The sequence below is a fragment of the Natator depressus genome, chromosome 7, assembly GCF_965152275.1.
Source record: "Natator depressus isolate rNatDep1 chromosome 7, rNatDep2.hap1, whole genome shotgun sequence".
In the NCBI taxonomy this organism is placed as follows: Eukaryota; Metazoa; Chordata; order Testudines; family Cheloniidae; genus Natator; species Natator depressus.
In genome coordinates this window covers 94857391-94884309 of record NC_134240.1, presented here as the reverse complement: position 1 = coordinate 94884309, position 26919 = coordinate 94857391, and the positions used below count along the sequence as shown (strand labels likewise).

General features: G+C 35.7%; 1 protein-coding gene across 1 annotated transcript in view; it reads left to right on the top strand.

Annotated features, from left to right (window-relative positions):
- The window catches only part of ADGRA1 (adhesion G protein-coupled receptor A1), a 468757-nt gene that overhangs the window by 394421 nt on the left and 47417 nt on the right, over positions 1–26919 (top strand). Inside the window, exons 13-17 of the mRNA XM_074959108.1 lie at positions 2964–3171; positions 4096–4304; positions 12404–12531; positions 13971–14094; positions 22167–22312. Coding sequence (XP_074815209.1) covers positions 2964–3171; positions 4096–4304; positions 12404–12531; positions 13971–14094; positions 22167–22312 — 815 coding nt within the window. The remainder of the gene's footprint in view (positions 1–2963; positions 3172–4095; positions 4305–12403; positions 12532–13970; positions 14095–22166; positions 22313–26919) is intronic.

Below are 26919 nucleotides of genomic sequence, written 5' to 3'. Positions count from 1 at the left end.
CTAAGATGTAAAAATTGTTCACAAATATTTGTTCATATTTTTAAACAGCAATGTGAATGTGTAGGCACTCCCAATGTGTGTGTGTTCCATGAATATTCTAGCAGATGAGTTTATTGGCAGGAATGTGTGCTGAAACAGCCAGTTTTAATCTATCATTGCAGAATATCCATGGAAAGCAAATTTTGAATGCATAATCATGAGTATTTGCTCTTTGGATTTACACATCTCCAATCAGGAAACAAAACAAAAAACCCACATGCCCCGTATATCCACTTAAAACAACTTTTATTTGAAATATTAAATGCTCAAAGTGACATGCTCATGAATGAAGTACAGATCAAGAATTATTCAGAGATTTGTTGGTAGATAATTTCAAAATAATTATTATATTTTTGAAAATTACTATGTGTTTGTAGGCAATTTTTGTAAAGAGAAAAAGAGACAAAATTCAGCAATGAAGTGTCTTGTTACAGATTATTTTGTCAGCTCTACTAATGGAGAAAAAATTTCAGTTGTCTGTAATTAATCCTACAGAGACAAGGTGTGGGTGTCTCTCTCACCAATAGAAGTTGGTCCAATAAAAGATATTAAATATCCTGAGACCAACACTGCTACAATTATGCTGCATACAACAATATAATTAGTCTTTTTTATTATCTGATTGACTCACCAATCTGTAGTGTTATGCACATCAGACTTCCTCAGCCAAGTGTAGGTATTTCCACAAATCATTTGTAATACATGGACAGCATTCCAAGTCTGATTGGTTTAGTTCATGGCTTCTCAAAGCTGAACGACATTATTACCACTTTCCTTTATACCTATTTGGGAAAGGGGGATCCATAACTTTTTTTCTCTCTGTAACATGAAGTCACAGTATGGAAGAGCTTAAGAATCACACTGGCTTAATAGTTTTCTATCTCAGTAAATACTCTATAAAAACCCTTGTGTTCATCCAGCTTATTCACCGCTGCTTTTGTCAAGCTATTTTGTCAAGGTACATCATTATTTATCCCAATGCTTTTAGGAGTCAGTCTCATTATCATAATCTTATTCAAGAGCTGCTAGCTTTCTCCTTTTTATATACTAAATAATTTGTGTAATTTAGTGCTTTTGTTGCTTCCAGCACACAGTAATAATAATAAAAGAACAATATAAATAAATTATAACCTCGCTCATGCTCATATGTGACCCTAGAAAAGTCCTCAATAGGTACTTGCTGAAATTTGATGAATGGACCTAGTAAAAATCCTTACTTCTAGTTGTTGAAAACTGATTTGTGGCTAAGGTGATGTCATCAGAGGTTCATATTTTCACAGCTACTGTATGATATCATAACAGTGAAATAAGACTTTTTTTTAAAAGCATGAGGGAATAATCAGAAATTTTACAGCTTTATAATCAATGGGACTGCAATATAAACATCTGAAGTTGAGTGCATAATGATGGACTGAGTTACCAATAATGTCACAGTTCCAGTTACCGCTCATGTCACTACTTCCTCAGCTGTTTTAAAATCTAATGGTGAGGTTAAAAATATCTAAAAGATTCTCTCGTGTTGTTTTTTGTTCCGTTTTTCCAAAATGTCTTTATCTAACAAATGGCATCTTCCAGATAAGAAAAAGCCATCAAGTCCAGAAGGACTTTTACGTAATTTTTAAGCACTTTTGTCATGTTAAAATCTTGATACACTTCCAGAATTTGCACTGCAACAGAGGAGAATTGTGAATAAGCCTATACCCACTCATCTAAGAGTTCCGATGACATTAGAGGCCACCCAAGCTTTGCTCTCATACCTATGATGTCACAAGAAGCCTCTGTTACATTATTGTAGCCTTTCTGCTCACTCACCTGAGTAGCATTATGTATCTATCACACATGTATCCTTCCCAGCACATATACATATATTAATGTCATGTTTGTCTGCATGATTGGGAAGATGATTCTTTTTTAATTTTCAAAGAGGTACTGCACATGTGCTATAAGTAAATTGTGTGATAATCTATGCAAATTGTGTGCACAGAAGCTGTACTTTGCCTTTGGGGGAATGTAAATTACTCAGAACATTTTTCAATTTGTTTGTTTTTAAATAAATAGACTTTTCACATAAATAGACTCAGGCCAATCTCTTGTCCTGTTTATTTACACTCTGTTCCCCTTTTGTTTTTTCTTGTACATATCTCAGCGCTTACTGATAAGGTTCCCTCTAGAGCAGGAGGAAGGGGAATGAATGATGAGAAAAATCAGCCTAGCATTCATTCTGGTGTGTTTATATGCATTTTGTAAGTGACATCTCTACTTACATAATGGTGTATAACACATTCACAAGTCAAAGCCATTATCGTGATCTGACAGTCTTTGTATTCACTTCATACTAATCTTGCTTTCTTCTGGTACATTGGTACTTTGAGATATTTATAATGCTAGATTTACTAAAAAACGGAGTTGGATGAATAATTTTCTTTATGTGAAGCAAGAATTAAATACTACCCATACAATATATTTACTGCACTGCATTTTTTCTGTTTAGCGTTCTCCACTGATGTAATTTTTGTATTAATAAAATTATACCAGTACTCTTTAAGTACCCTTTCAGAGAAATATTTTCATGTAAATTGTCTGATTCTGTTTTAAGTGAAGGAGAAAACCTGGTAGAGGTTGTCTCTTTAAATCAGATCTGCAGTGTTGATGGACCCTCTAGCAGGCATGGTAAGAACCATTTGCACCTCTGCAGCAGGGAGCTTGACCATATAGGCTCACACATTCAATCAAAACGTTTTCCCTTTTAATATGCGCTGTACCAATCCTATTCCCATGGTTACCGCTCCTGCTTCTTTGGTTGCTTCTAGTCTGTTGGAAAAGGGAGGCAGCATACATTTCTTGTACAGGAGTTTAAAACATACTGAAAGCAACCCTGTTGTGATTTGCATTTTAAATTTTTCTTTTTTCCTCTCATTGTACAGAATGCTGTAGCAGTAGCTTCAGTTCATTTGCCACAGTCTGTCTTCTCTCAGTCTTCAGCCTTGCAATCTGTTGATAACTCCACTTGCAAGCTACAGTTTATTGTCTTTCGGAATGGAAAACTCTTTCCTAGCACGGGAAACTCATCAAATCTTGCAGATGACGGGAAACGTAGGACAGTTACCACACCAGCTGTCTTTGCTAAAATAGGTGAGGAGTGTTATTCATTATTTCTTTTAATCTGAAAGCTACGGTATACTTGATTACAGAATGGAGCAGCAGGGTATACAGTATGCTGAGAGCCTGGGGTCTCTCTGTTTCTTAACACAAGTGTTTGTATTTATTCATATGTATATGGTTTTATTCAAATTAACTTGTCCACAAGAGAAGTGTAATTATTGTAGGAACAGAAGGCAAATTAGGTTCTACATTTTTTTTATGTTGTTGTGACAGAAGCTTATATCTCAAACCAAGGTGAAATAGAAAAGAACCTTGTTTTACTCTATACAAGGAAAATTGCAAGACCATCACTCTGGATTCAGATAAATATTAAGATGGGAGGGGTGTTAATGCCCTGTTGCATGTATCTTAATATTCACCAGAATAGTTTTTGGTATGAAGACCTAAAACAGGTGTTGCTAAAGGCTTTTGTCTCAGTGTGATGAATCTTACAGAACTGTGACTAATTATGTTAATTAGTCACCTAGGCAATTTTAATAGTTTTACTTTATTCTGAATAGTATTCACATTTCCATTTGCTTTTAAAACAATGTTTTAATGTAACTTTAAAAGTGCAAAATTGCCTTAGCTATTAATCATACTAAGGGACAGCTCTTTTTTCAGTTACATGAGTGAATAGTATAACGTGTCTTAATTTAAGACTTACACAACAAATCCAGCTTTATTAAGGATGATCAGATCAATCGGACACCTCAACAGGCTGAAATAGTCATTAAGATTAATTTAAACTGTAGTAAACTTTTCTGTATTTGCTTTTAATTCACACAGACAGGAATATGTGGCTATTGCTTGGTTTTCCATAGTTCAGTACATTTTTGAATCTGTGAATATACAGCATTCAGCAGTAAAGGATTTTCCAGTCTATTTCTCTGATTCAGTTTGTTGCTTTTGCAGATGGATGCAGTTTCGGAAACCTCACCACGCCTCTTACTATAGGTTTGAGACACTTTGCACGGGGTATAGACCCCATTGCAGCCTTTTGGGATTTTGACCTTCTAGATGGACATGGAGGCTGGTGTGGAAAAGGGTGCCACATAATTAGCTCTGTAGGCAATATTACCACCATTCAGAGTACACACTTCAGTAACTTTGCAGTGCTAATGGTGAGTATATGACTTAGCAAGTATATCTATAAATATATATCTATATATACACAGATGTATTCCTCTTATATGTACATGTACCATCCTTGCTTGCCAGTAACTGAGGTTTCATTTCTCATGATGTTTTATACAATACAACCTTAGAGAAAAGTAAATTATTTAACTGCTAATAAGTGAATAAACCTGGTGGTCATCTCAGCCTAATATCTAGAGAGAGGCCCAATCGTAAATGACATTTAAGTCAATCTTGTCAGATGAAAGTTCTATCAAGGAATGATCAGTATGTGAAGGTTACAAATTACAGGAGAAGGTTTTTTAAATGTATACTCATTTATGCTTTTACATCAGTATATCTCAGAAAGCTCATCTGCTTTTGTTCCTGCCTCACACTGTGTTGATCATACTAATTAGTTTCAGGCATACCGCAATGTTGAATCATTTAATAAATGGAAATGAATAACATCTCATGCCCTTTTAAACAAGCACTTTTTTGTCCTTGCTGGTGTTTTGGGAGCTTTAGTGTGTATACTGATGATAATATTCTTTTTGCTAAATTGCTGTTCATGAAGAAAGATATTTCTGTGCAATGCTAACACAATCAGGCTGCTTTGGTCTGTTCTCAGTCACACTTGCAGTTCACACTGCAGTTATTTAACTACCATGCTTAACAGAAAGTTACCTTAATGAAAGAAAAGGCACACGTATGCGATAATAAATGGCTTCTTGGTTGAGAAAGAGAAAAGCAAACAAAAAAATGTAAGGTTGCTGATTGAAGAACATGTTGTTGACAATCTTTTACATCATTAAAAGGGGTCATTGTGAGCCGGTTGTAAATAGATTAGTCACTTGTATTTGCCTAATATTGAATTTTTCCTAAATGCTGGTGCATTTGTACATGTTTGGTACTGCTTGTGAATGTTTTTGATAGGTTTATAGTTAAGTAAATAATGCATTGTGTGTATTTGTAAAGGACAGCAAACATAGACGACAGGAATTGAGAAGACGTGTGCAGAGAATACCAATCTGCTGCTGTCAGATGGAGCATAGATGGCAGCCAATCATTGCACGAAGCTGTGACAATGAGTAGTTAAATGCGGAATTATCATCTACTTTATAAGAACTGATTTCCCTCAGAGTTATTTGATCATTTTTTCACACATACCTGAATGGCTCCGAATTTAGCATCCTGTTGCTGAAGATCAGATGGTGTCAAACATGTCTCACCCTTGTATAGCTAGTATGGACTTATTTTTTCTGGACATTTGTGTTTTTTTCTAAGTAGGAAACATAATTTTGCTCTGAAGAGGTTTTTCTAAAAATTTTAAAGAAAACACCTGTTGACTTTGCAGGTACCACACCCAAAATGGCTGTCTCTTTCTAGAACTGTTTCAGTTCAAGTTATCATATTTAAAGTTTGCTTAGTTAATAATTAGCTACTAATTATTTACTCACAAACAACTCATTTGCTTGTTTTGTTTACAAAAATCATATACTACTTTAAAGATTGACTAATTTATTTTTATTTTAGACATTTATATCAAATTTATTCCATGTTTATATCATTTGGTAAAGTGTAACATGGTGGGTTTTCTTGGACTTTTTATGTTTAATTTGTTACTTTGATTTAGGCTTTTTTATATTGTTTCATTACTCCATCTTTTCTTTCCCTATATGCGGATCTCCTTTTTGATCTGTGCAAAACATCATCAAAATAAAATCTTTCACATCCTACTTTGCCTTAGTAGTTGGTACAGCTCTAAATAATGTAATATGGCACCTGTTCTGTGTTTCTCAATCACTGTTAAGAAAAGCAATAATGTTTTTTGCAATGTTTATCCAGACATGCCTTCCAAGATCTTCTGGAAGAACCAATGGAAAACTTTAGTAGCATAATTAAGTGCATTAGTAGTTGTAAATGTTAGTGCCTTATTTGTTAATGTGGCATTTGGGGGCATAAAATGAGATATTTGTTGAGTTTGATTTAGATTAAGAGTTTCTAGGTGTTTTGTTGTTCGTATCAGAATAGTGAAGCATTATTCTAATGATCGACTAAGTTATAGTAATAAACTGCATAGCTTCAGCTAAGCAGATCAGCTGAGTACCTAATGTATTTTACCTAACAGTAAATTAAAAATAGGTAGCATGTTATTTGTGACTCAGTAGAATAGGATGCCATGTACTGGTATAGGATATTTTTTTTTAAAGCAACTGTACCATCCAATAACAAAGCACTATTATGGTGTGGGCCAATATCAGTGAATTGAAGTAATACAACTAAACTGAAGTGAAGCAATAAAGATGCAGTGGTCCTGAAGGTTTGCATCACTGTCAGGATAATGTATACCCTGCTGTGGAACAAGATGAAGTAAATGCCTAAATTAATCCAGCTGTGCATTGTACTGCTAGCACAGCACACGTTCAGATTCATCATAGCTATTATGTATTTGACAGGGAGACTTTTTGGAATATTAAAAGACGAACCTTTGAGTTATTTCTCTACCGTTGCTGCCGTCTATGACCACAAAGTGTTAAAATCTAGCTTTAGTGGAGGCCTTCTTCAGAAAAATTGTTTAATATGGTTTTCGTTTAGTAAATATAATTTGAGATTTTTCTCCATAATAATTAATAGCTACGACTAATGTTTTTGTAGGTATTTATGTTTAGCTGTTTTTCTCTCCGTGATGTTGTTCAAGTGATATAAATTTGAAAGTTTCAGTGCTTTGAATTGGGAGTGAGATACAAGTGGGTATAATGTACCTTCACCTCACACTGTTTTTGCTTGGGCAAGTGGCTAGAAGTGAAAGCATAACATCAAGATTTTTGCATACCGTTATTTTCCCCTGATCAGTTGCTGAAAAGTGTGGGCTAGTGGTTAGAACTGAAGACTGTGAGACAGTATCCTTGAGTTTTATTCCTGTGTCTGCCATTGATTTGCTGCATGAGTTTGGTTAAGTCACCTTAACTTCTCCCTTCCTCAGTTTATCTGTGTTTAAAAGTGGTATAATAATACTTAGTTTCTCACTGAGACGTGGTGAGGCTTTATTATTTACTCTATGCAAAGCACTTTTAGATCTTCAGATAAAGATAAAAATGCACCTATATAAAGCAAACTGTTCTGATTTATTGTAGCATTATAAATGTATATATTCTAAAGCCTTAGTATACCTAATTACCAAAGTTTGTTTTGTAACAAGCAGAAGCTTTTAATAGGTATAGACAAATATGAGTGCATCACTTATGAAATGAATGTTATATTAATATTTTAATTTCTGCAAGAACAGCATTTATTTTTTTCAAGTAGTATAGTTTCCTGCAATCATAGCACATAGCTCAGAGAACTGTAACTCTTAATGAGATAAAGTGAGAACTTCTCAAATCTGTGATTAAATCTTTGTCATATATTTTCCTTTGTTTTTCTTTATTTCTTTTTTCTTAAAACACACTCACAATTTAATAGGGATGAATGTTATTGTAATTGTGTACAATGCATTCCTTTCCCTATCAGATTGGTTTTGTCCATAATAATTTCCACGCATTTAGTAAATAAATAAAAGTGAAATTCCCCAATTTGCCTAAACAGTATGCTTCTAAATGAAGAGAAAATTGATTAATAAATGCTGTTAGGATTCCTTCTTCTTTTTAATGAATTTTTGCCAAACAAATGAGAAGTCTGAAATTATCGTTTTCTATATTTTAGCACAGTAAAACAGGACTTATTGTATCACTCTAGTTTTTAAAAATAATTTAAATGATTGTTAATTTTCTTGGTATGAATGTCAATAATTCTCCTTTGATCAGGAGAGTGGCGTAGTCAGGGACATCTATTTGGTACCTGATAACTAGGGATGGCCAGGCCAATTTCACAACAATAGAACCAATCTGAATCTTTGCTCAACATAAACCTTGGAACAACCATAAACTCTCTTTTGGGGGAAACTGGCAGAGTTTTCCATACACCCTTTGCCTGTCCTGATTCTGGCCAGGATGAGAAGAACATAAGAACAGCCATACTGGGTCAGACCAATTGTCTATCTAGCCCAGTATCATTTCTTCTGACAGTGGCCAATGCCAGATGCTTCAGAGGGAACGAAGAGAACAGATAATCATCAAGTGATCCAGCCCCTGTCGCCCATTCCCAGCATCTGGCAAACAGAGGCTAGGGACACTTCAGAGCATGGTTTGGCATTCCTGCCCACCCTGGCTAATAGCCATTGATGGACCTATCCTCCATGAACGTATCTTGCTCTTTTTTTGAACCCTGTTAGACTCTTGGCCTTCACAACATCCTCTGGCAAAGAGTTCCACAGGTTGACTGTGCGTTGTGTGAAGAAATACTTCCTTTTGTTTGTTTTAAACCTGCTGCCTATTAATTTCATTTGGTGACCCTTAGTTCTTGTGTTATGAGAAGAAGTAAATAACACGTCCTTATTTACTTTCTCCACACCAGTCATGATTTTATAGACCTCTGTCATATCTCCCTTAGTCATCTCTTTTCCTAGCTGAAAAGTCCCAGTCTTATTAATCTCTCCTCATATGGCAGCCGTTCCATACCCATAATCATTTTTGTTGCCCTTTTCTGTACCTTTTCCAATTCCAACATATCTTTTTTAAGATGGGACAACCAGATCTGCACGCAGTATTCAAGATGTGGGCATACCATGGATTTATATAGAGACAATATGATATTTCTGTCTTATTATCTATCCCTTTCCTAATGTTTCCTAACATTCTGTTAGCTTCTTTGACTGCCACTGCACAGTGAGTGGATGTTTTCAGAGAACTATTCACAATGAGTCCAAGATCTATGATTCTATGATCTCTTTCTGAAGTGGTAACAGCTAATTTAGATGTCATCTTTTTATATGTATAGTTAGGGTTATGTTTTCCAATGTGCATTACTTTGCATTTATCAACATTGAATTTCATTTGCCAGAAGTGTCATAATATTATAAGGGAGGATGCTCTCACAGTATTTATCTGACTTTGAATCCTACAAAAAAATAAATTCAGAATTTACCAATATAAATACCAGGATTACAAAAACTTACCTTTTCTAAAGTGCACGATCTTGTTTGTTAACTCCATGTATTTTAGTGAACGAGCACAGACAGTGTTGCGTCTACCTGGTTTCTAGAGCAAAATAACTTCTCCCCCTCCTTTCTCAGTGTTTGCTGTTGGATATCTCTGGACTATCGTTATATAATTTATCAACACTTCTTTATACTTTTATATCACCCACTAAGCCATCTTTACAGATTTATCTGCTTTAGACAATTTATTTTTGTCTGGGTTCCAAAGGGAAAGTGGTGAAAACCCTGTTTGTGGTGAAACTTTTTTAAAAAAAATTCTGTAGTGATTAGCTGAATTAGATGCTGTAATAAGTCTTTTCCATCTCTAGTTTCTATGGGCCTGATTGTCTACTGCCTTCCATATGGTGCAGCCATTTATACCTATGATAAGTGAGCTTGACACCTTTACTATTAGAGGGAGTGAATGGAGATTTCTGATTACGGCAGCATTTTACAGGCCGTATAATTCTAGATGATGCTTTCTTTAGAATGTCAAAATGCTCCACTGCATATCCTTTTTTCCCTTAGATATTTCCTGCCAGTTTTTAATATTATCGTTCTTTGAATCCGCTCCAGGAAATAAAATCAAAACAGCCTTATTTCAATGTAATGTACAATTATACTACTCTGCTTAAGGCATGAAAAAAAATTAACTTTATCTTCTCATGCTGTCTCTCCCAGAAGATCACTCAGGGGTGGTTGACAGATCAATAAGCTTTAATTATCATTAAAAAGCAGACTAGATACATTTATCATTTATCTGTAGTGAAATCAGTTTTCAGTGTTCAGAACCCTAAAAAAAGATATTCTACAGCGGTAATTATTATTAAGCTATTTTTCTTTAGAATTTCACTCTTTAACAGACTTGATGTACAAGATCAGAAAAGAGAAAGATTAAACTTGGAAATAGGTTTAAAAGGCTGATTGTTCATGACTCTTCTGGGGACAAAAATAGCCATATTCCTGCAAGACATATAGCATTTGCTTTCATGTAAACACTCAAGTGTAAGAGGATTGGTAGAATCCTGCATCTACACTATCACACATGATTAAAGGCTAGCTCTTTAATATGTGAAATGATGTCATGTCAGTTAAACCCTTTTAAGTTTGGTATACTATATATATCTCAGTGCAGTACATTGACAGTTTTTTTTATTTCTGTTTTCAACTCTGTTAGCTTTTTATAATTTGTTTTTCAATAATAGGTTACAGAAATGTCAGAAAAGTGCTTTCTTCTCTTGTTACTTGTTTAAATAATTGTATTACTATTATTGTATCAGGTATGGTAGCTATTATATACATTTCTGGAAATGTAAAGGGCCTCAAAATAAAATTCTGACCATGGTTTTGGTATTTATTTACCATAAATGCGACTACATTAGTGAGAGCTAGAAGCTGATACTATTTTATCTTTTTCAGCAAAGCAGTCTAATTTTATTATATGTATATTATAGTAGTAGCATAGAGGTCTGTCACACACCCAAGTGCCATTTTGCTAGGCACTGTATGTTTGTAGTGAATGATAGTCCCTGCTTGAAAGAGCTTACAATCTAAAAGATAAGCCATAACAGGTGGATGATACAAATGGGTGTGTTGGAGAATAGGATGTTGTTGCTGTTGTTGTTATTTTATTATTATTTTGAATTAGATATATTATTGTAGCACTAGGAGCCCCAGTCAACAAAAAACAAAACACAGAACAAAAAAACTGTTCCTGCCCCAGAGAGCTTACAGTCTGAGTATAAAACAAGAAGAAACCAACAGATATAGAAAGACAGGGGAGTACAAGAAAACAATGTAACAATATTGGTTAACATGCTAGTCTGTGGTCTCAGCACACCAGCAGCCTAGCGCTGATCAAGATTTTGTAGGCCTCACAGCAAAGGAGAGTTTTAAGGATAGTTTTGAAGGAGAATAATGAGTTAGTATTAAGTATGTTCTAGCACAAACTAACTGTCTGCACAATTCTTAGCCAATCACGTTTTTTTAAAATTCTTTCTCTATTAAGAATTAATTTAAAGTAACAAGTGCACTGTAAATGGGATTTATATTTTAAATAAGTACAGAAGGATAGGCCTCTACACCTAGAAAATTGCCAGACCAAACGTAGGAGCCTCCCCCATGGAGGAATTCTTCCACTGACCTAGCGGTGTTTACCCTTGGTCTTATGTTTTTCTTATTCTCCTGTTATCTCCAATAGCCTCAGTTGTATTTGGGACCTTATGCCAGGCATAACCAGGATGAGCATCCAACCGGTTGGTATGGGAATCTGATATGGTTGAGTCCACCGAAGTATATCCTTTGTCAGTATTCTCACTGACATGCTGTTTCCATGAATAACTGTGGCAACACCTCCAGCTTCCCTAAAAAGAACTCTTGCACCTAGGTTTTGCCTTAGATATAATTGTGCAGCTGCTGTTCAACTGACATCAACAGAAGCTATGCATGTGTGCATCAAAGGTGGCATTTTATGGAAAGACATTCTACTCCAATCTGTTGGCCCACGTGGATTTATGCTGCTTTACAGCAGATGAGGATCAGACTCCTGTAGTATCTTAACAACGAATTCTCTCAGTTAGCTATCTTGTCATGTTTCTGTTTCCTTAAGAAGAAATGAGTGTGTTGGAAGTAGAATACTGTTCATGGTAAATAGGTATTTTGTACTCACTATCATAGTAAAAGAGATCTATAAAGTTCGTGGTGTCAGATAGTACAGACATTACTGATGTCCGTTTGCTGTGGAATTTTGCACATTTTTCTTTCTGGAATATATTTTTTTAATCAGGACAGCCTTGCCTGTGGAAGAAAGTTAATTTCCCCCTGAGAAGTATATGCAGAATCGTGGAGAGCAGTTTGTTGCAACTGTAAATTCATGAACTTTATGCAGATAAATTCATCATCTTATTTTTCTATTCCAAAATGCAGCATGTGAAAATCTAGAGGGGGTTAATTGGGAATGATGGGAGTATTGCAGTGAAGTCTTAGGTTCTCACCCCTTAAAATGCTAATTTTATTTTCCTTCTTTGGCAGGATTTGAAGACAGTGCTCTCCTTTCCCCAGTACCCAGGGGAGTTCCTGCACCCTGTGGTATATGCATGTACTGCAGTCATGTTATTGTGCCTGTTTGCATCCATTATCACTTACATTGTGCATCACAGGTAAGAATTCAATACAGAAGCAAACAGACATTCATTATCTATGTTTTCTTTGCACAAAGATAAAATGCTTAAATAGTTTAGTTACTGATGGATACTAAAATTTACAGTATAATGTAGTAAAAAAAAGAATGGAATATGGTGTTTCATAAGTAAAAATATATACAAAGTCAAATAATCTGTTTTGTTTATACTAAGGCAGGGGTTCTCAAACTGGGGGTTGGGACCCCTCAGGGGCTTATGAGGTTATTATATGGGTGGTCACTAGCTGTCAGTCTCCACCCCAAACCCCGCTTTGCCTCCAGCATTTATAGTGGTATTAAATATATAAACAAGTGTTTTTAATTTATTGGGGGGAGGGAGTTGCACTCAGGGGCTTGCTATGTGAAAGGGGTCACCAGTACAATAGTTTGAGAACCACTGTACTAAGCTCTGTGAGAGAAAAGGGAAATTGAACTTTGCCCTCAAAAACATTCATAATTAATCTTTCTACATGTGACAACACATACCAAAACAAGCTCTTCTAATCAGTAACTTATGGAAATGTGTCCTTCTTGACTCCATTTGGAAAAAAATATCCATTCAAATATTGGTTTCACACACAAACAAAATTTAAGGACTAGAAAACTAGAAACCCATAAAATATTATGATGGGCTTGTTCCCAAGCTGTAGCTTCCCCTAAAAAGAAGCAGATGTGTGTCTAGAGATGGTCTTATATTGTTCCTAAAATTTCTTATATTCTTTATAATTTGATACTGCAATATGAAGCTCTGTGATATAAGGCCACCTTTGATATCAAACTACTGGATGCTCGCTTCCATTTCCACGACAGCCCCTTGGAAAGATACACTAATTGTATTAGAATCAGAGAACAACCTTGTACAAAGGGTTTGATAAATATCATCTTATCAGAAAGGTGTTTTCTTGCTTTTAAATCTGTTTGGTTTTAGAAATGTTGTGATTTCATTTGTATGAATGAGATTTTTAAGTGTGTGTTTGTGTGTGTGTACACAGTACTTAAAAGTCATTAACTATTTAAAAGAGCAGGAATGTATTTTACTGTATAAGCTGATAAACATTAATTAAGAATGTATTTAATGTAATGAATTTTGATCTTCAACTTATACGTAATCCTTCAGAGTTGTCATAGTTAGACTACTGCATATTTGACATCTGGCAGAAAGCCTTTTAAATACATGTATTATTTCATTCTGGGCCTGTTTAAAAAGCCCACTGAAGTCAGTAAAAAAAATTTTAAAAACCTCCCATTGACTTCAATGGGCTTTAAAACAGACTCGCTATGCTGCAAGTAGTCTAGTAGTCAAGAATCTGAGAGTTTGAAATCTATATGTCAAATATATTTTTTCCAAAAATATAAGAACGCATTCGAAGATTTTTACAATAAAGATGTGAATTGAAAAAATATGTTAATTTTAAACAGCACAATCCGAATCAGTAGAAAAGGATGGCACATGCTTCTCAACTTCTGTTTCCATACTGCTCTTACTTTTGCTGTCTTTGCTGGTGGAATCAATCGCATAAAATACCCAATTATATGTCAAGCTGTAAGTACCTTTGTTACCTTATTCTTATTTTAAAAAAAAAAAAGCCCCTGAAATTATACATGTTGACTTAATACTGATGATATTCTTTCTTATCAAAGATTCTATATTTTGTCAGACATATGTACCAGAATTAGTCATCACTATGAAGATTGTGGCTAATATGCAGCAGTGGCAATCAGGAACTCTTTCCATCAGTGTTTCCATCTGTGCCACTGAGTTGCTGTGTGAACTTGGGCAAATATATTAACTTCTCTGTGCCTCAATTTCCCTATCCAAAAGCAAAATGGAGTTAATACTATTTCTCTTTTTTACAGGAGTGTTGGGGGATATGGTTTATTCATGTTTGTAATGCCCTTTGAGATCTTCAGATTAGAGGGGCAAAGTTAGAATTATTACTCTTGCGGTTGCTTACCATGAGAATATCATACTAACCTACCTGTTTCAGCTTTGTAATGTAGGCCCTTTATGCCCACTGTGTAATCACTGAATATATTTTAGCAACTTAATGTTTATAACATAACGATGTATTTTAAGTGCAGCGCAGGCTTTGGAGGCAATGCTTATACCACCCAGTCCCCAGAAAAGGGCTTGTATGTTAGGGAGCCTCACTGAGTTTCCTGGTATGCAGGCATGGGTGTTGTGCAGGCTGCACAATCCCCACCTCCTCCTCCTGTGAAACATCTTATATGGGGAGGTACATCCCTGGAATCTCACAGAGGGAGCAGTCTCTGTGCTCTCCTGGATACAGGGAATGAGATTGTGATTGGTCCTTTGGCAGGAGAGGAAGGGAAGAAGCCTGCTTCCGTCCTCCCCTCTCAGCAAAACCTCACAAGGACCAGTTAAAATCCAGCTTTGTATTTCTAATAATTTTTTCTGGAATTCTTTAGACCAGATGCCCCTGTTCTCATGAATGATATTGTTGCTGACCTTTGCTAAAGAATTTCATGAAGCAAAAATATCTGTGAATGCAACACTCAGCTTTTATCTAATGGTATTAGCACTGAGACCTCTAATATGAGATGTGTATTCTCCTTTACTTAAACAGGCTATAGTCTTGAAACCCAGCCCATTGAAAACAAATGTGTGGCTGATCTCTTTCCATTACTCATGATGGAACTGAGTCTGCACAGTGTAGCCGCAGTACTAATATATTAGAAGTTCTGTTCTCACATTTAATTTAAAAGTGAGCAGAGCTTCATGGGGTTTTAGCAGACAAGAGGATAAAAAAACATCACCAGTAATAAATCTTACTTGAGAACAGTGACCCAACTTGTCTGCTTGCCTTTTTTTAGCTAATTTATAAATTATTCTTTGCCCACTTTTTTAATTAAAAAATTATTTCTTCATTCATGCATTATAATATTTCTGTTACTAACAAGGAGAATCAAAAAGTGTTGCAATTGTTCTTCTAAGCACTCATGATTGCTCAGCAGGCTTACTAAAAATAGCAGCGTGTAAAATGCCCCTCTGTATTTCCTGATAGAATTTATTTCTAAAGTAAAATTTTAATTGAGATGCAATCTCTCAGTTAGAATAGTGACCCAGGGAAGGAATAGACAGCAAGTTACACATCTTACTTTGAATTATTCCTGTCTGAGGAAAGCAAATAAGACACAAAATTCTCCCCATTTTTATAATGGATTCAATGTCACTGTGTGATTGTAAATAAAGGCAATATTTGGCCCATAGTTAATACAGTTAGTGCTTAATGTATTATGAATTTCTTAAATATAATCCAACTAAAAATGGTGATAAAATATTTAGGATCTGTGTAATATACCAATGAGGATTTGCAAGACTGTTCTTGCTGAAGTAATACTTTCTACTTACATAATACTTTCATTGGAAGATGTCAGAGCCCTTTATGAACAGAAATAACATCAAAACACTCAAGTGAGTTTGTTACTACTATATCCATTGCGCAGGTGGATAAACCAAGGTATAGAGAGGTTAAGTGAAAGTCGCATTACAAGACCACAAGGAGAACCCAGGAATCCTGATTCACATTCTCTTGTTCTAACCACAAGACAACAGTTCCATGCTAGAATTCTCCTGTTCTTCACAACTTGAAATTCTAACACTGTTTGAAGCATGTCCTTTACATTTTATATAATTAGATTTTTTTAATATGAGTACAGGAATTTATATAATACAGCTCCCATAACCAATTTTAGGAATTCTGTTTCTAATTTTCTGTAACCTGTTCTGAAAGTTGAACATTTACATTTGTATGACTTTCAACAGACAGCACCTATAAATATTATAAGCTTCTCTAGTGCAATAAACACTAAGTTGTAAAATATGCCTTACGTGACATTATTTTTACGACATTTTTGTCTATTTCATTATTTTGAGATAAATCTCTCTTAATATCTAGCCAATTGCATGGTAATTAATCTCTAAATTCTCACAAATCTAAACATCATTTACATTTTTTTTTATCTGTAGATTGAAAGTTTATAGGACAGCCATGGCCATGTAATTACATGGTCACAAATGACCATCTGTTGTTACAATTTTTGCTTGGTTATTTACCTTGCAGACTGCACAGTAAAAATGATAATGAAAAATAGATTTTGTTAAATGAGTTATTAATAATTCTGTTATGAGTAATACATAACATGAGGGCAGGGGACTGGACTAAATGACCTCTCGAGGTCCCTTCCAGTCCTATGATTCTATGATAAGCTACAGGAATTTTTTAATAAAATGCAGCGCATATGGTAGTTATTTCCTCTCATGGTATTAGGCCAAATCCTGAGTCATTATAAAGCATAGTCACACTGTGCAGCTAGAGAAACCTAAACAGATCCTGAGACCCCACACACATGCCCCCAAGGCACCTGCATTAGGTTCACTCATCCACATAAGACCATGCCCGTCTATGGAGAGTGTCAGCACCGTACTTCACCAAGGGTCCAGGGATGACACAGAGCTCACTGAGCGTGCATACAGCTTCTCTGATTCCCTGAGAGGAGCTGATTGACAGCAGGGGAGATCGAATGGACTGAACAACCCATGAAGGGGATATTTTAGCTGATACCACAGGCTGAACATACTGCCCATTCGCAGCCATTGTTTCACCACCACCACCCTTCCTAACCTCCTTGCCTGCCAACATACACATGTAAAAAAGTCATACAGAGCCCTCAGTCCTGGCACCTGTCTCCTCTTCTGACAGCTCTCTGGGTATTATTGCTGCAGCAGCGTTGACGTAACCTGTAAGAGGCCAGTACTGGAAAGAAGGGAGACCTACATATGGCTTCTCAGGGTGTCTGGGAGCTCATTTATATGATGATACCCAATAGCCGCTCAAGCAGCTCCACACAAGGCCCTGTGGAGTGGGTGCACACAATGAGTGCAGCCATCGTCAAGATCAGTCAGTCCAGGGCAGAACCTTTTTAAATAGCCATATTTGGTTCAGGTGTCCCTCAGGACTGTGTAAGCAGGAATGAGGATTGGCTGATCCTTTTTTTAAATTCTTGCAAGCACAACTGGACCTGGGCAGAAAGAAAAGAACACTGGTACAGAACTATCTGATCTTCTTTCCGATAGGATGTATCTGAAGAGGATGTTACCATAACATTGCTTGTTAATCACACATTTTGTAAAGATGGCTGTTTCAAATGATTTATCTCAAAGAAGCATTAAAACAAGTTAACATATATTCCATTGGGGATATAGTTACAGTACCTTCGGTGTCTCTCCCTGCTTTACAAATGCAACATAAATGCAGCCCAGGAACAAAGGAAAGGACAGAGGGAAGTCTGCATTGTTGTTTTATAGTGCAATGCTTGGTGGAAAATTCCAAATGCAGCCTTTTCTGATGGAGTCACTGCTCTGAGTGTTGTGGAGTGAATCTTCTCCTAGCTTTCTCACCATACTCAGCTCCACACCCCCAGCACTTTCTTTTGCACATGACAAAACCTCATTACAATTCTTTCACCTAAGTGAAATAATAAAGTGAATTTCCTTAAGGCTCTACCTCATTAGCAGATGTCTTTGCAGAATATTTGAGTTTAACCATTGCTCTACCCCAGAATTAAGTGTCTCACAATGATCCCAGTTTAGGGAGAAAGAGTTAATGGTATGAACAAGGGCTGTTTTCTGCACTAGGCCACTAATTCATCTTATTATATCCTTGAATGTCAAGTAGTTGAACTAAAGAAAAACAATTACTTCTCTCCGTGGTACAGTATTTATTTTAATCTGAAATCCAAACATCTAAAAATTCCTTTCAGACATGAAAATCCCATTCAAATGGTTTACCTCATTTTGCTACCTATTAGATGCTCATTATTTGTCATTTGTAAAGAGAGGAAGGATGGTCCACTGATTAGAGTGCTGGCCTGGGACTTGGGAGACCTGAATTCAATACTCTAATCTACCCCAGGCTTGCTGTGTGATCTTGAGCATGTCTCTCTGACTCTGATCCACAAATGGACTTAAGCATTGCAACATTATGCATAACTTTTAAGTACCTAGAAAATCATAGGAACAAGACTGCGACCCACAAAGCCTGAGTTAGGCACCTAGGTTTCCTATACAATGAGTGGGGAGAGACAGGCAGGCAATCCAATCATTGTATAGGGAACCTAGGTGCCTAACTCAGGCTTTGTGGGTCACAGTCTTGTTCCTAAAATACCAGTGAGAGATGCGTATCATCGGATGAGATGGGTGTGTCCTAAACCCTACCCCCCCCCCCTCAGAGATATGTACCTAAGTCCAGGCAGCAGGGAAGCGCCTGTCTCTGCCAGTGATCTGTTTCTCAGGGGCGTGTCCTAGGCTATAGAGCAGGGGTCAGCAACCTTTCAGAAGTGGTGTGCCAAGTCTTCATTTATTCACTCTAATTTAAGGTTTCACGTGCCAGTAATACATTTAAATGTTTTTAGAAGGTCTCTTTCTATAAGTCTATAGTATATAACTAAACTATTGGTGTATGTAAAGTAAATAAGGTTTTTAAAATGGTTAAGAAGCTTCATTTAAAATTAAATTAAAATGCAGAGCCCCCTGGACCAGTGGCCAGGACCCGGGCAGCGTGAGTGCCACTGAAAATCAGCTCGCGTGCCACCTTTGGCACGCGTGCTATAGGTTGTCTACCCCTGCTATAGCGTCATTCTCACTCTTTCTCTGGCCCAATTAATATTTAATTATTCAATTATTTAATTGATATGGAACAATTTCAGCAGAAAAGACTGAGAGAGAGACCCACATCAGTATATCCCATAGTTCAGTGGTTAGAGCACTCACCTGAGAGGTGACAGATCTTCTCTTCAAATCCCTTCTCCTTATCAGTCAGAGTGGGGACTTGAACCCGCGATCTCCCACATCCTGGGTGAGTGCTCTAAGCATTAGTCTGAAGGTTATAAGGAAAGTCTCCCTCCCCCTCCCCCTCTGTTTTGTGTAGATCTAGTATCCTCAATCTTTATCCTTTTCTCCATACTGGAAACAGGGCCCGTCATGCAAGTGTGTACATCATCTGTACACAATGATGAACCTGAGCACCACATCCACATCGTGTTTAAACTACTTAATTTTTAATCTATTTGTTTGTTTGGATTTTTATATAGCATCTGTCCGTGTGCTCTAGGCCCAAATCCAATAACACAATATACACAAATAAACCCAAACCCCACTCAGCACCTTAAACAAGTAACCCATTAGGACTTTCAATACCCACCGCATACATTTGAACTCCCATATCCTGAATCTGGATTTGAGTGAGGGTACCCTTACAAACACTTGACATATTCCAAAATGAGGTGTGACAAACACGTCTGTTCTATTGAATACATATTTAACATCAGAAAAATCTGTCCTCTAATCCAGTGTTTATGGAGTGAAGTAAGGCACAAACAGGCAATCAGGCTAGATTATGACAATAGTACCTTCTGGCTTTAGAATCTATGAAGAAAAAAGGCACTGTTGCCCTCTGACTTGAATATAGAAGCCGAATGCATTCACCCAATCTGCACTGAGCATATTTTATGAATGCCTGCATATATGTCTGGCTAAATAATAAGTCTGGAGCCACCATCATCCTTCAAATTTACTAGCCATTCAGGGCCTGAAAACATGTTCTCCTCTATTAAAGGCAGGAAATACCAATATTAATAGGCTTAGTATTTAAGAGGTTGCACAACAGCTAATAATATGTATGGTCTCTCTTCCTTGTCAGCATGTTTTATCTGATGTTACTGAAGGGGACTAATCTCTGAAAGTTGGGCATTGTATAAAGAAAAGTCATGTGGGTAGGGTATGACACAGAAATTCTATTCTGGCCTCATTTCTGTTGCTTCTTTGATAGTGCAGTGAAACGGTTGCTATTTTATTGTACTATTTTATTAGGATCCACATTAATTTATATTGTTGGCCATATCTGTTGGTACATCAATAGGGAATGGAATTTTATCATCCCATATGTTGTCTGAACTTCACACATTTGTATATACTGACACCAGACTCATCCCTCATGCTCGTGCATTTGTTAATATATATTTTCTTGATATATTTTCTGAATAACCATACAATACACAGCCTCAGCCCTACACTGAAATAACTAGAACAATGTTATCAATTTAGTCCTTCATATTTTTCTGATTCTTTCTTCTCATTCCCGCCCCCCTTGGATTCATACTAGTACTCACTGTGTCCCTGCAAAACTCTTCTGTGAACTGCACATGAAATAAACCCAGACAGCACTAGCCACTGAATTGGCAACATCTGCCAGCTGATGGTGCATAGTTGTCTCATTCTCTTATTTCTGTTTCTCTCACCTCAAGCGACAGCCACTGTGAAGTCCATACTCTCCCCTGTCTAATATGTCAGACAAGCCCAGGAAAAGAAAAGAATTCCAACAGCCTTTGCCTTGATTAATATTTGCTGTGCAAATATATAAATATTACGATGTATTATTAAACCTAAACAAAATTCATGTTTTTTCTTTCTATCAATTATTTTGTTTCAACTTAAGCAAAAATGGAACTCTAGTTTAGATAAATCATTATAATAGGTTTGTGTTAGCTTTATTCAGTAATTCTCTGTATTCCTTAAAAATGTATGGGCTTTCCAATTATAGCAATATTTTACTTGTCACAGCAAAATGTCAGGTTATTGCTTCAAAAGTAACCTCATTTTATATAATCAGATGGAGACTTAGCTAATATAATAAAGCATTGTAGATTGGATAAAATTCCAATTACTATTTCCATAGTAATGAATAACAGTTACTAGCAGAGTAAACATGTTAGCATCTTAGCGTTGGTGTTTTTGTTTTACTTTTAATGATACACACAGCACTTTATTGGAAAGATCAGGACAGCCACACTTTTAGGTTTGTACTTCCTTTTTCTTTTATTTCCGTACTAAGTACTGTTTTAAAAGATGCAAATCTTCTTCACCTACTTTTGGCTAAAATGGCCAGTTTTTAAAGACACCAGAAATATTTTTTCTTAGCATGCCTGAGATGCTAGGATCCTATCCCAATCTACTAATGGGTCATTTCATCAGGTCATACATGGCTGTACCTAGCTGAGAGGGAAAAGATATACTGCTTCCACAAAACTTACTAAAATTAATGCTGATAGTACAAATTCAGACAAAACGTTTGCCTTTTCATTGACCCCAGACTTGAAATTTGCATTATATGCAGCATAATTAGCAAAGCAGTGGCAGGTTCCTTGCTAACAAAACGTTGAGAATCAAGCTAATCTTCCATAAGCTTAAATTTGCACATTCAGTGAGTAGCCACTAATGATGCTCTCAGAAAACACATTTTATGTGTTCTGATTTCATAACACCTTACTGGGTGTCTCAGATATTAGCAATTATAATTTAAACATTAGTTTAAGTAAGAGATGCCACCTGCTTTTTAAATCATTTTAATTCTCTTGCACTGATTAGAAGTAACCAGAGAGATGCAAAAATGTTGTTAAGGTAATCACAAATTCAGTTCATTTAAAATAAAATTATTCTGGTTTACTTGTGCATTTGTACAATAGGCTTATGTTACAAAGTATTTTTGTTTTACTGGCCATTTGCCGATTTCTGTAACTATTACCCTCTTGTTTTAGGTTGGCATAGTATTGCATTATTCTACCCTCTCCACTATGCTATGGATCGGAGTAACTGCAAGGAATATTTATAAGCAAGTCACAAAAAAAGCTCAGCCATGCCAAAATAGTGACCAAGCTTCTTATCCAAAACAGCCATTGCTCAGGTATGGACTAATAACATTAAAGGTTGATTTTTTTTATCTGAGTGCCTAAGATTTGTTAACAATTCTAACTTTTTAAATAGTCTGTTGCATTATTTGCTGTCATCTTCAGTTGTGAAAACTATAGGTAAGACCACTGAAAACCTGAATCCCTCAGAGCACTACAGAAATGTCTGTTAAATATGTGGAAAAATCTGCCACTTTGCAGCAGTGGTTATGGCTAATTTCACTCAAAACACTGAAATATATAGAAGTTATATACAGCTAGATTCTGATTCCCTTATTTATGCCAGATAGCACCTACCTCCCCAATGGATCCTGTTGATTTCCTATTGAGCCAAATACCGTGGCCCACTTGTGGAGTAAAGTACTATTCAGTGATCAGAAACTGGCCCATAATGGCCTTCACTTTCCCCTTATGCCCACAAATCTTACTCATGCTCTTCTTCATTCCATAGAGATCTTATGCCAGTCCTCCCACCACCCACCTCACCCCACACCAGAGATGATCCGTCACTACTTGAGAGATTGTCAAGATGCTCAGTAGAGGAGGCCATCTGGAAAGAATTCTTCTGAATTTACAGCAGCTGTAATTTCAAAAGAATTCTCACCAAGGGGGCATAATTTCATGAGAACTCAGTCCAAAATAGTAAATTCTGTACAAAAATGTCTAGAACAGCATTTTTTACTGAGAACATAAAATCTGTTATATGGCCTTGATAGGCCATGCTGTGTGAACATGAGCCAGACTGTTAACATTATATAGAAATATGCATTGTGCACATGTTCTGTAAAAAGATTTGTTTTATAACCCAGACCCCATTGAATGAAATCTTTATTACCGTCATTAGTTCTCTGCTTTTTAAAATATTTTCTTTCCAAAGACGAAGTTGATTAAAACTTACATAAAATTTGTCTGGTGGAAAGGAGAAGACTCACACTGAAGGTTGGCTTTGTGTTAGGTATAAGCAAAGGGAAATGTTTTTGTTGAGAGTGAGTGCTAATCTGTGATTTACTATACCATTCTTCACAGATGTGAATTTCAGTCATTCAGTTATTTGCTCATGGCGAAATGAATAATTGTTAATTTTCAAGTACTGCAGTGAGGTTATTAAGGAAGAAAATTGTTTCAGGTTACACAGACCCAGTGTATTGTATGTTCTTCAAATTCAAATCCTGTTAGAGCTGGAAGAAAACAACAGACAATCAGGTTACAGAAAAGATTACTCTAATTAGAGCCCTTGTTCTGGCAATTGTATAGAGTTCCTCAGACAGTGAAAATAAACTGTAGGTATTTTAAACTTTGTAATAGAAACGATAGACCTACTTTTAGCTGTAAAAGCACATGTAAATAATTGTTTAATAGCTAACTAAATTTATTCTACAGTTAGTTTTCTCACTCAGAGCATCATATGTCCTAGAGATTCAACCACTGAAATGTCTGGTGTGATTCCATAATAGCTAGTACTAGTTTCAAAATAGTGAAGGATCTATTTCAAGTAGAAAATGGGCATGTTATGTGGAAAATTAAAAAATCCTTTAATTCAGAGAATGCCCAAACTCAGAATTAGTAATTGTTGTTCTTTTGGAAAGACAAAGATAATTTCATGGTCATTTTAATTTGGTTATTTTCAATAAAGTTAATATCTAAAATATTCTGTATCATGTATCCAAAATATTTCCATAACATCCATTTGGTACTGCTTAAATTGTTACTATATTAATAAGAAATAGGTTTTAATGTTAATTTTTTGGACCTGAAAGCTGACATTGGCTGCTTTGTGTGTATGAAATATTTTCACATAAGTAAAGGATAATGAAATTTTTTCAGGACTGATTTTTTGTAAAAGCAAACAAATTACCTCAATTTTGGCACTCATAAATAATTGTGCTCACGTAAGAGAGGCTGAGTTGAGGCCTTTTTACTGCTACATATAAGGGCTGTCATTTGTAAAATGTAAATAATATGACCTGCAAAGGCAGTTAAAAAAACTAGGAGGTAAATTGCTATCAGTAATTCAGGTTTATAGGTCTATTTTGGCTGGTATCTCTGCTTCTTTCAAAAATGTCTATGAGTGCATATCACATAAACTGCACAGTTTGCTGCTCTTCTACAAACTTTTCTTTCCTCAAAATGAATGTGTAGAGTTGACTGGCTTCCCAGTTTGCATATGGATGTTTTTACACCTTCTTAATGTACTCTTTCTATAGGAGACAAGGATATCTGTTGTGATTCACTGGAGGATTCTACTGCAGGAAATTAAAAAATAACTCAGTAGAACAGCATTTACCAAATATTTACCAAGAAATTTTTAAAAACCTAATGCGTGCTTAAAAGGGTTTGATTCACCTTTTAAAGCAGTTGAAATAGTGGAAAATATTGAATAAATACCAAAGGGCCAAATTTTCAAAATGAAGACTCGACCTCTGTATGTGAAAAGACATTTGAGGTTACATATACAATTACTGAATTTATGTGTACAAATAATCAAGGGTCTGTCTTGCCACTTGCATGTACATTTTACCATTTGGGCATGCAGTTTTATACTAATTGTGTGCACAATTACAGGTATATATTTTCAGCCTAATTGTGCCATTTTAAAAAAATTGACTCATAAATATACATTTGACCCAGAAAGATATGTTTATTAAATTCAACAATGTAAAAATCAGAGTAGACCTGTTGTGGTTTTTATCAAGTTTTTCTCTTGTCAGTTTTGCAGTAGATGAGTCTTTGAGATTTTGCAATACCATTTTATTGCTTTTATTGTAACTTGAATTTTATAACTTCTTTTTCATTCTATTCTTTGTTAAAATACCACTTGCAAAAAGGTTTCTGCTTTATCACTATAGCATTTAATTTTAATTTTAAATTTAATTTTAAAGAATTAAAGTAAATGACAAATAGTATTTGATGTATTTCCTTGTAGGGTTGTTTTTTTTAAAAAGCACATATTTTGTCTGCTTCTTGACTGATGCTATGGGTGTTCGGTTGCCGAAAGAAATGCTGGCCATCTATAGATTATTTTCTTGTTATGTATAGGTACAGTGACCAAAACCAGAATGCTTTAGGAACCTAAAGTATATTCTTATTAAACTTGTACATTTTTACGGAAACTCACTCCTCCTTGGCAACATTATTTTGAGTGTAGTGACTTCTTCTCTGCGTAGTTCAATGATTAAATATAAGCCCATAACTATTTAGTGAAAGAAACTCATTAACTCTTAACATTCTGGCATTTTCCAAACTGCCCTTCAGATTAATGTTTTAGAATGCTTACAAAACATGAATTAATGAATGCTTCGCTGAATTTTGTGCAATTAAATTCTAACCATTAACACTGCAAAAATGAAGTCATTGCTGTACATGTGATTATATAAACATAGTTTGTGATGTGCTTCAGAGTAAATGGAACTATTTCAATCTATTCTGTCTATGTATGGCATTTGTAAAGTGCCCACCACTGTCCTGAAACATGAGGAGTACTCAGCTGGCAGACGAAACACCAACTCTTTGTCCTCTTCTAGTGGTTGGTTCTGGGCTTTGAAACTTGGCATCATCCCACTATCAGGCATGGATAGGATCAGGTTGTGCAGATGGTGCATACATGGGCTTCAAGTGTGGTCTCTTGGGACTGACCAGTTTAATTTGAACACTGCACAATACATTTTAGAGAGACGTAGGAGGAGTGGGGGAAAAATTGATCATTAAACAGCTCTGTTAGAATTATTACATTGTGGATGAGAAGAATAATATTAGACTACTATAAATTGGGTTAGTGTATCTGGAAATATGGGTGTTAACCTGTATAATTATACTGACATGGCAGACATATTTATAATGTATAGAAGGATTGTGTAGCTAGAGACTATTGCTAAATTTGTGTCATTTTAGATTAAAATAGAACCTCTGCAGTAAAAATGTGCCAAGCAAAGGTGATTATGTTCCATTCAGCCTTTGTGAATTTTCTGTTTCATTATTCTACCCTGGCCCTGCTTACAGTGTTCCTGTAAGAACTAATAAAAAGAGCTTAAGTTTAAGCAACTAAGAATAGTATTACAGAAGCACTTATAAATACAAATGTAAATATTCCATGGAAATAGTATTTATGTGTTTATAAGTACAAGTATACGTTCTAGTACTTTCAACTCCTGTATTCCCTGCAATTATTTGGTCAATATATGGACTACGGCCTAAATAATATAATACATAATGGAAGAGAGAGAAAAAGAGCAGCAATTAAATTTTATTCATATATACAAATAAGCATGGAATAACAATGAAAAAATCTCTAAATGTAAATAAATGTATAAATTTACTTTCCGTAATAAATTTATTAATAAGAATATTACATACAGCATGTACATATTATGTACAGCAATCATTCCATGAAGTGGGCATTTTTCTTCAATAACAACATAATCTCACACATATCCTGAAGACAGTTCCTTCTTGGCCTAAGGATTCGTCCAGTATAACTGGATACTCTTGCCCCAGGAGCAGAGCTTGGCTCTTTGATATTAAATTTGATAAAAAGCATAATAACTGTTGATCCAGTTCATGCAATGGATCATTGGTCCAGTTGATCCAGTTCATGCAATGGATCATT